Source organism: Pelmatolapia mariae, linkage group LG23, assembly GCF_036321145.2.
Source record: "Pelmatolapia mariae isolate MD_Pm_ZW linkage group LG23, Pm_UMD_F_2, whole genome shotgun sequence".
NCBI lineage: Eukaryota > Metazoa > Chordata > Actinopteri > Cichliformes > Cichlidae > Pelmatolapia > Pelmatolapia mariae.
In genome coordinates, this window is record NC_086246.1 from 45,278,089 (window position 1) to 45,288,785 (window position 10,697).

General features: G+C 43.3%; 1 protein-coding gene across 1 annotated transcript; it reads left to right on the top strand.

Moving 5' to 3' along the window:
- The first annotated feature begins 354 nt into the window (after positions 1-354).
- Positions 355-10,456, top strand: fsd1 (fibronectin type III and SPRY domain containing 1). Its single transcript, XM_063467236.1, has 13 exons — positions 355-538; positions 1,255-1,350; positions 1,429-1,560; positions 4,021-4,122; positions 4,356-4,378; positions 4,805-4,926; positions 7,076-7,285; positions 7,372-7,470; positions 7,583-7,730; positions 7,824-7,906; positions 8,308-8,559; positions 8,780-8,868; positions 8,965-10,456. The coding sequence occupies exons 1-13, from the start codon at positions 524-526 to the stop codon at positions 9,073-9,075; spliced, it is 1,482 nt and encodes a 493-aa protein (XP_063323306.1). The 5' UTR covers positions 355-523; the 3' UTR covers positions 9,076-10,456.
- The last annotated feature ends 241 nt before the right edge of the window (positions 10,457-10,697 follow it).

Below are 10,697 nucleotides of genomic sequence, written 5' to 3' on the forward strand. Positions count from 1 at the left end.
AAAGGAAAGAAGGAAGCAGACACAGAGTTTTGTCTTTTTAGTAGCTAAAGTAGATACAGAGATTTTATAAATAACAGGAAAACCTAAAACCATATCCAAGAAGATTTTTTTATTGGGACCCCAAATGGCTCTGTATTGTGTTATATAGGCTATTAATTAAATAGCCTATCTATCTATCTATCTATCTATCTATCTATCTATCTATCTATCTATCTATCTATCTATCTATCTATCTATCTATCTATCTATCTATCTATCGCGTTGTCCTTTCTCTGACAGCACCTGAAAGCAGCATCTCTCACCCGCGCCACCAGAACATCACTACCCAGAATCCTCCCGTGCCGCATGCGCCCCGCTTACTACGGCCCAAAGGCGTTGGTGGTTGGTGTCCGTCCGAAGATGCGTTGCTCTCCGGCAGCATCAGTACCAGCTCCGCCGTGCTAATACACCAAACCCCGGGGGACGGAGGAGACATACAGGCGGTGTGTGGAGCTGCGACCGCGCCGGTGCACCTGACTGCAAGATGGGAGACCAGAAGGTGAGCCGGAGCCGGGGGAACAGGTGTCTCTGATGGGGGAAACCGTTTCAGGGCGTAGTGTACAAAGGAAGGAGGGGGAGACGCGGCGATATGAGGGAGTTTGTGGATGCAGCACGGGCTTGAATTTCTCAGTCGTCTTGTTTTTGTACTCGGTGTTTGTTCGGGTGGATGTGGGGTCGTTTCTGTGCTCGCTATCGACCACTTTCTTATCGATAAGTATCGGTGTAGCAGTCGGGGACGTGGGGAAGGGGGCCTTGGCGTAGCTCCTCTTCCATCAACAAACATTGCACAGTTCTTCTGTATGAATGGGCTTTTTCACTGTGGCGTCGGAGCAGTGCAGCAGGAGTGGCAGCATATCAAAAGTGTGGGTTTTTCTGTGTAATATTGTGTGTCCGGTCTTTGAAGTCGCCTGCGTAACGATTGCGGAGCTGCATTATTAAATTATAAATGCGCATCCTTCCGCCCTCCCTGTGCACCGAGGGTAGGTCCCTCTCTGATCCCATCTGTTTAAAAGGGAGCTCAAAGCCTAAAGCTTTATGTGTCCACTCATCAGACAAGGGCTGATTAACACATCTTATCCACAAAGGAGGCTCTCCTGTGCGCTAATACAGGGATCCTGAGCCTGCCTGGAAGGGTCAGCTTGTGTGCGAGTTTAAAGCAGAAATATTAAGAAGAAACTGAATTCACTGAAGGAAAATTTGTGTCCTTTTCGTCAGGAATCTCTGCAGAAGATCACCCACACACTGGCCATGAAGAATGAGGAGATTTCCAACTTCATCTGCACTCTCAAGCAGAGTCTGGACAACTTGGAGGTACAGTAACGCGAAGGGCTCAAGTTAAATTTGATCTCAAATGATACCCTGAACTGTTTTTTTCTGTTGCAACACCAGGCGAACTCCAACCGGGTGCAGGAGGACCTGGAGTCTGAATTCAGCTCCCTCCATGCTGTTCTGGATGAAATGAAAGAAAACATGCTGACCCGTATCAAACAGGAGCGAGCAAGCCGTACCTATGAGCTGCAGGTAGCTGTTATTGTTTCTCAGTCCATTTGAAAAGTCTAGATCCTTTTAATCGGGGGGGGGGGGCATCATTACATGTCTTAGGCTACGTTCACACTCCAGGTCTTAATGCTCAATTCCGATTTTTTGATCAAATCCGATTTTTTTTGTCTGGTTGTTCACACTACAAATGAAATGCGACAGCAAACGCGCTCTAGTGTGAACCCTCAAAGTGGCCCGCATGCGCAAAAGAAGACGTCACACACCACGCGCTCTGTTTAGACCCAGACCAAACAGTATTGTTTGACTGATGGACATTAATATAAAGACTTGTTTCGGACTGTTTTAGAGAGGAGCAGTGCTTCAAAGGATAGTTGCAGATTTCTGTCAGAATCTGCAGATTATACAGTACAAATAAAATGTTCACGTTTCTCCAACGTTGTCTTCCCAACAGTTTCACTGGATGGCCATGAAGCGTTCACGTTGTCTTCTCCGGCGCTGATAACTGGCATCTGTCTTGTGTCAGTGACGTAAAAGATGGATTTAATGTGACATGACCATTCAAACAGCAGTCGCTTTCTAAAACATCAGATATGTATCGGATTCAGTACCACATACGAAAGTGACCCAGATCGGATTTGAAAATATCGGATTTGTGCCGTTCACACTGTCATACCATGATCGGATATGGGTCGCATAGGGTCAAAAAAGTCGGATTTGATGCGCTTTCGCCTGCAGTGTGAACGTAGCCTTAGACTTATTACATGTCTGCATACGAAAGCTGGTGTTGCATCAGTGCTTGTGGGGACGTTGTTTCATTCTTTGTTGTTGTACATCCCATACTCATCTCTTGATCACTGATTGAGTAAGGCGGTTCACAGGATAAAACCGGAGCCTCCTGACCTTTAAGTCAGACTAAAATCTAAACTTTTCTAAGTGAACAGCAAGCAGAATGCAACGTACTTTAACACGATCTGTTAAAAAATACTGTAACTGTACAGAATACAAACCACAAAATTACAGATAACAGGTTTAAGTGGAGCATCGTCGTGTTTGTCTTAAGGGTTTTTTTTATGTTTTTTAATGCCACTGTAATTTATAATATTGGTGAGAAGCTTTTATCCTTCAAGCTGAATTATAAAATGCTTCACATGTTCGGTTGTACTTCTGTTGAAAGTGTGTTGACTTAATGTGTCATTTGTTGGTTTGGAAATGCCTCTGAGGCATTAGGAAGACAGTAACAATAGCTAGTAGTATGTTGGGAATTGCATTGCCAAGCTTAGAAAGATTTATAGGGGACTATGGAGCAAGACAAATAATATTGTGAATGATGTGAGGCATCTACTTGCAACTTCCTTTAAACTACTACCATCTGCACGGTGCTGTTGTTCCCCTTTGTTTGCAAAAAAAAGGTCCAAACTGTCATTTATTCCTCGAACCATGAACCTCCTGAACACGAGCGGCAAACAGGCTCCCCAAATGGTTCCGCCAAAATTGCCCCAAAGATGCAAGGAGACTGAAAGTGTCTGTATGTGATTGTTTTTAAGTGGTGTGTACAGAATCAGGTGACTTCTGCTCCAATCAGATTTCAGTGATTTCCACCATAGCAACACTGTTTTTTACTTTTTTTGTCTTTACGTTGCTTTAGCTTGTTAAAGTGCTTTAAAAAATGAAGTGAGAAAGAAGACCATAGAGAGAAGAGAAATATACGCTATATGCCTCAAAACTACTGAGCCATCTCCACATTACACCTGCAGGAGCTGTTCGACCATGGAAACCCATGCAGTGAAGCTCCCGGCACACAGTTTTTGTGCTGGTGTTAAGTTTGGAACTCTGCAGTTACTGAGTCAGCAGAGCGTCGGCGAGTTTTATGCACTCGGCGACCCCGCTCTGTAACTTTATGTTGTCTGCCGCTTCATGGCTGAGTTAGCATGGTTCCTAAACACTTCCATGTTGCAACAAGCCTCTTACAAGAGATTTCAACAGAGGCATCCTATTACAGCACCATCGAATTCAGTGAGCCATGCAGTCTGTAAAGGCAGACTGCATGCTTGATTTTCATACACCTGAATTCAAAGATTACGAGGCGTGGTCCGATACTTTTGTTCATATTGTGTAACAATAAACAAGGTAAGGCCAGGAACTTGCAGCTGTGGAGCCGGAGGTACCTGCTGAAATGCTGCAGAGAGGAGGTGAAAATGACTCATCTCAAGTTTGCATTTTTTGCTTTTTTACTCTCTTTCTTTGCAACATTTATTCCAAACTAGCTGCATGAATGAAGGCTGATATTTGTTTTCATTCATCTCAGGTCAAAATACCAATAATTCAAAAACCTCTGTAGCCTCAGGACTGAGCGATGACTCTCAAATGATGCAGCTAGCTCCATGGCTTCTGCTGGCAACACAATCGACTTATTATACAGACGAATAACCTGTGGGAGTTTGCAGATGCGCTCCATTTGACTGTAAGTTGGTCTTTTCTCAGAGTCAGCTGAGCGCCTGCTCCAAAGCCCTGGAGAGTTCAGAGGAGCTTCTGGAGATGGCCAATCAGACGCTCTGCTCCTCTGAGACGGACGGTTTTACTCAGGTAACTGACAGTCATGCTGCTGCGCCCCCCCCCCCCCCGCAATGATTTGAATTTCAGTGTCCACATACGATTTAATCTGTCCTCCTTGTGCTGTCATACTAGCAGTGATTTTAACACAGCCACCGGCAGCTTTTTGTGTTAATTGACAACATGATGGGCTCCAACTCAGTTCTCTCTTCGCTCCGTGTCTCTCCTCTTTTTTTCCTTTCCCTCTCTGTGCTTCTCCTCTCCAGGCGGCCAAAGACATTAAGGATAGGTATAGTACTCAGCAATCCATTGCTTTCCTTTTGTCATAGCCTCCTGTAACCAGTGAGCCATCTAATGAATGTAGCGTGCATGCATTCAAACCTGTAGCCACCGCACCCATTTCATAGACAGTAAGCACGATGGAAGCTTTCCACTCTTTTGTCTCTGTGTTTCCCCACTCTCATCTCGAGTCTGTGCCATCCTGTGTCAGCCCCTCCCTGGATGAATGCTGCTCCCTCTCTAGCTCCGCTTTTTGAATTAGGGTGATGAGTTCAGCATTAGTATGTCAGAAATGTAGTTAGTGGTCTTTTCTTAGTGAGCAGTACTAGAATCACCTGTTTCTTCTTTGTCGCCCTCTGGTTCAGTTCAATAATAGACCCGCACTTGTTTCCACCCCACGTCTTTGTGTGTTTTTTGTGTGTCTCTTTCTCCGCAGCGTCACAATGGCTCCAGCCTTTCGCCTCTCCCTGAAGGCTAAAGCCAGTGACAACATGAGTCACTTGATGGTGGATTTCAGCCAGGAGAGGGAGATGTTGCAAGGACTCAAATTTCTCCCAGGTCTGAAACAAAGGAGTTGCTGACTTGCACAACATTAAAGCAGCACTCTGACTCTACTTCTATTTAATTTTACACACCAGGTTGATTGTTTAAAGCTTCTGTTTAAAAGGGATAACCAATGATAAGAAAGTTACACATGCACACTTTGTTACATCTATACTCGACTCTTGTAATGCACTGCATACACGAGTTGGTCAATTACTTGTTGATTATTTAGAGTTAGTTCACTGACTGGGACAAAAAAAAGCGAGATCACATTAGTCTCGTGTTAGCAGCCATGCACTGGCTCCCTGTGCACTACAGAATCCAATATAAAGGAGAACTGTTTGTGTTTAAAGCCTTAAATGGTCTTGCACCTGCATATGTGGTAGATGGTCTGCCACTCCTGATCATCCCTCTGATTGATGCTTTCTGAAAAGGGGGATGTTTGCCTCTGCTGTTTTTGCAATCAGATGAGCATTGCCTGTGACAGTCGTTAAATCTAAACTGAAAATGTACCTTTTCTTGTCATGCTTTTGGAAATAGTTAATCTCTGGAAGATAGGTTCCTGCTGTGTAAATGTTGTGTAGCATCAGTCTTCAGGAATGTTTAATTTATTTAGTTTTAGTACTGCAGCCCCCTAAAACTAGGGGCTGTAGTACAGCTGAGAATAAGATAAGTAAGGATTATTTTGAACTCTGAATCATGCTAAGCTAGTCTGAGAATTTAAATATGGAGCTGAAAATGAGGTTCTCTTTCACAGCTGTAGTTACTAATTACTTTATGATAAATTATAAATTACATCTGTAGTATTTTACTATAATTATTTTTATAATTATTTTATTTTATACAATTACTTTACAATTTTTGTCTGAAAAATTACTCTTTTTTTTTTGTATAAAATCTCCATCTAGTCATGTCATTGTCGGCTCTTGTCGAGTGCCAACCAATTTAATGGGTTTCAGTTGTTTCTCTGATCAGCAGAGTTGCATGTGAGGGCACAACTGTCTCAATTGCATCAGAAGGTAAACAATCTGTAACCTGCCTGCTCCCTAGTACAAAGTCCAGGTAGTTTTTCACTAGGTCATATAGTAGAGCACATAAAATATGAGGAGAGTTTACAGCAGCTAGGCAGGATGTGCGTCTGTTCAGGCAGCGGGCTTTCCTAAACTAAACAGTGTTTTGGAAGCAGGCTGCGTGATCCGGTGTGCTGCATGTGGGAAAACGTTCCCACCTGAGTTCATGTGTGAAAACTGTTTTAAGATTTGAGTTTTTGTACTGTTACACCTCGAACTGCTACACAGTACATGTAGTCTAACTTCACCTCAGTGAATTTCAAAAGTAAGACGATGTAATCTAGATAAAACAACCCGAAATGAGTCACTACACATTACACTTAATTTCACAACACAATGAAGTTAAGAGTTCAAAAAAAATACTTAAGAGATTCTGGTCAGGCTGCGTTTGGTAGATAAAGTATAAGCTGTCACCCTGAAGGTGTTGTTAAACGCAGTGTAGGCATTTTTGTGTTTTTTCAACCAGAACAAAAGAAAGGGTCGATGCTTGCTGTGTGTTAAACTTCCTGGAGTATGTTCCACTTACCAGCATTTTTTATATTAATGAGTCAAATGAATACATGTGATGTGACGGGGAGTTACATACAGCAATAAAACCACAGAGAAGTATCACTCCACAGCTGTGCGAGACCTCCTAACCTCGTTATTGCACCGTTGCGGTTTGACAGCCTACATATGTAGTGTGGGTCTCAATCTGATCTGAATCGCCTGCTTTTAGCTGTAAAGCTAAGACACACAGAGCTAAGACACACTGCTGGTTAAACAGGATACAGTAAATGGAAAAGGTGAAAGTTTATCAGATGAATGTGAGTGAAGACTGTAGTTGGGCACAGAGAAGGTCGACTTTTTTATCAAGTGCATGTAAAATAAAGAAAGAAAAGAAATTCAAATAAATATTTACATTTTGCCACAAGGTCATGTCAGACTTCTTTTGGGAAAATACTGCCCCCTTGTGGTATTAAATGTAGCTTTAATATTGAATTGTTACACTTCTTGACTATTTAAGTACCTTTTTTAAATGAAACAAGACTTAAAGAGTAGTGAAAGTTGATGTTGGACACAATCTGTAACAGGTAAAAACTCTTTGTCTTCAGTTCCTGCTACTCCTGAGATCCAGGTGTCAGAATGCCAGGTGTGCGACAATACGGTGACTGTAGTTTGGAGTTTACCAGAGCCTGATAGCAAGATAGACCACTACATACTAGAACACCGGCGCACAAATCACGAGGGTCCACCTCGCATCCGAGAGGACTACCCCTGGATGGTGGTGGAGGGGATACGAGAGATGGAGCACACTCTCACGGGTAGGAAGAGGACTGTGAGGTGATGTTTGGCATTTATAGTTAAACTGAGTAGATTTGCTAACCTAGAAAACTTCCCTAATTCCAAGGTCTGCGCTTTGACACCCGGTACTTGACGTTCAGAGTGAGAGCGTGTAACAAGGCCGTGGCGGGAGAGTTCTCTGAGCCGGTTACACTAGAAACCCATGGTAAGAATACTTGGATCTGGCTGCTCTTATTTTACTCTGACTGACAAAAGATGTGGGGCTTTTCAGTTTTCTGTACACTAAAAGAAAAACCTTACTTCTTTCCCATTTCCAGCTTTCACTTTCAAGCTGGATGCTGCTTCAGCTCATCAGAACCTGAAGGTGGAGGACTTGAGCGTTGAGTGGGACAGCAGCGGAGGAAAAATACAGGACATCCGAAAAGACAAGAACCGAACCAACTCACCAATGCACTCCCCAGCCAGGTTTGTAAGCTGCTGATTTCATGTGCTAACTCTCATTATGAATAAAGCTCAGAAATATTGAATGTTTCTAGCTCGTGTCTTTTCTGTAATCAGGTCAGCCCTGATGTCTCCTAAGAGAGCACCGACCGCCCGGCCCGGCAGAGACAGGTTTACAGCAGAGTCGTACACAGTGCTGGGTAAGAATACGTGCAGCAAAAAAATAAGGAAGGACAGACAGAAACTTGTGTGTGCATTACAAAACCGCCCCAGATTATAGATTGTAAGATACAATGTTAGAAAGTTACACAATAAAGTAATCTGATCTTCCTTACCGCCCAAGGTGAACTAGTTAGTTGGTGTAATGAAGGCTTTACACAAGAAGAAATGATCCAGATTTAAACCAAAGGTTTTTTTGTTGTTGTTTTTTTAATTACTGCACTTTTTACAGTTTTGGATATTTTCAACCTAAATCATTTCCACATAACTTTTCAAATCAGATTTCCATCTCTTAGCAAGGCAGTTGTTACATAACCACAGCTGTCAGCATGCGTAAAGACAGTGGCGATTGTTTTGACGCTGGCCTTATGTGTCGTGACAGCTGACACTATGATTGACGCTGGCCAGCAGTACTGGGAGGTGCGTTTCGACAAGGAGAGCAAGGCCTTCGCCGTGGGCGTAGCCCTGCGGAGCCTCGGCCGATTCGACCAGTTGGGGAAAAGCAGCGCTTCCTGGTGCATCCACCTGAACAACTGGTTGCAGCAGAGCCTCACAGCCAAGCACAACAACAAGGCTCGAACCCTCGACTGTCCCATCCCAAACAGCATCGGAGTCTATATCAACTACGATGAAGGTAGGATCCAAACAGATCAGTGGGTGAACTCAAAGATTTAGTATGCCTCAGCCACAATTTGGTAACTTTAACAAAATGCAATAAAAGAAAAAGACTGTTTAGCGTTATTTGTGGATTAAAGTGAAGCAAGAATAAGGCTACTTTAACTTCCACACATTTTAAAAAGCAAATCTTTATAAAATAAACCATTAAGTATGTTTGCCTTTGTGTTTCCCTCCAGGTATTCTGTCTTTTTACAACGCCAAAACTAAGCAGCTGATGCACACTTTTAAAACTAAGTTTCAGCAGCCAGTTATCCCAGCGTTCATGGTGAGGAAATTCAAGCCTATTTTTGTCTGAAACCTTTGCACCACCTGCTGATTTTTTTTTTTTAATAAACTGGCTGTCATGTGCTGCCCCCTGCAGGTGTGGAACGGGAGTTTCTCTGTAGTGACTGGCCTGCAGGTTCCTAGCGTGGTGCAGAGCGGCCAGAGGAAGAACAGCGGCACCAGCAGCTCCAACGCCAGCCTCAACTAGACCCATCCATCCACCTAGCCAACTGGACTCCTCCCACCTCCACCCAGCCTTGGTCAGCGCCGCAGATCATCTCCTCTGCCCTGACGGCGGTCGAAGCCATATCGCAGAAGAGTTAAATCACTGGAGTATGACGGTTTAGCCTGTTCCACATGCAGTGTCTGTGTTGCATAGAGACAAACATTAGGTGGGAAGAGGTGGGTCTGCTGCTCCCTCAGTGACAGAATTCTTCAGATGTATGACTCTGGCTGTTGTGAATGCTGGGGATACAGTAGGTGTAGGCTTGCTAGGTTTCCTGTCTCTGCACATCCATTTAGCACCACTGCTGCTAGAGCACTGATTTAGCGCTGGCCGCTGTCCATCCTTCTGTCAGCCGAACTGTTGTGCAGCCAGCTGCCGGTTCAGGGTTACGCTCTGTCCTGTCTGCTCTCTCTCCCTGTGCCTTCCTGCTCATTTCCAAAAAGATGAAATCGGGTACGCTAATAAGCTTTCTGTTCCAATTTAAAACTATGTCAGAAAATTTTGGGTTAGCGGTTATTACCTAACCAGCCAGCAACCAACATACGGTCTATAACCCAAATAACAACCTGCACCTACACACAGTTACTGAAGTCACTGAATTGCTGCCAGCAGCTTTTAGATACAAGAAATTAACATATTTAGGATGCTGAATTTGTTTTGTTGCCAAGGCATGTGCATTTAACAGTGTCTACTGTATTTCATATAATAGCCAGGACCCACACTTTGGGCTCTTTTGGCTCCTGCTGAGGTTTTGTTAGTTTAAAATCAGAGATGGTGTTAACTGTGGAGGAGTCTGTCGTACAGACTGAAAGTCAGAGGCAACTTCCTTCATTTTAACTCCTTGTAGTGAAGTCAGAGCGCTCACGTGGCTTCAGGATTTTTGAAATGATTGTACTGTATACTCACATAACTGCACTCTAATGCTTGTTCCTGTATATGCACCATTTCTTTTGCAGCAAAGAGTTCCCATTACGAGTAGTGGACTGCTTTTCGTCCTAAATATAACAAATAGCTAGGCAGTAGCTCGAGCTAATAAATCGTATAATAAAGATTAGCCATTTATGGAGCCACCCAGGTGAGAAACTAAAACGATAAACCCTGAAAACTTAGTCTAAAGTCTGTTTTTGTGCACCGCCTGACCTCTGAGAAGCATCCACCTCATGCTGTATGTAACACATGGTAACAGTGTTGCTTTGCCACATTTCTCCCTCTACGTGTGTTCTGAGTAATGTAGCCTGCGATGCTTTGAAGAAGCGAGAGTTCTGTTGACTTTGTTTCACATGCTGACAGATGTCAGAGTTTATTGTAAATAGTTTAATTTTTTCCACTATAATGTATCAGTCATTGAGGTAATAAAGGAGTGAGAGCACTGTGTTTGTCCATGGATGTCTGTCTCAAAACGGAAATCAACAAAGGAGGACAAAAAGGTTTAGCTGTATGAATAATACATAAAACAGAAATACACCTGGCACAGACCTTCATAAAACCTATCCTGTTGCTGCATGGCACCTACTAGAATTTGCTTGATCACATGACCTGATGCGATAGAGCAAGTTTTACTTCAGTAAAAAAAAAAAAAAAAAAACATTATATGCAATACATGA

Bases quoted from the DNA above. Each gene is read 5' to 3' on its own strand.
- fsd1 (XM_063467236.1), top strand. The intron at 4,379-4,804 runs GTATAGTACTCA...CTTTCTCCGCAG, and splicing joins GCCAAAGACATTAAGGATAG to CGTCACAATGGCTCCAGCCT. The intron at 7,731-7,823 runs GTTTGTAAGCTG...TTCTGTAATCAG, and splicing joins CCAATGCACTCCCCAGCCAG to GTCAGCCCTGATGTCTCCTA.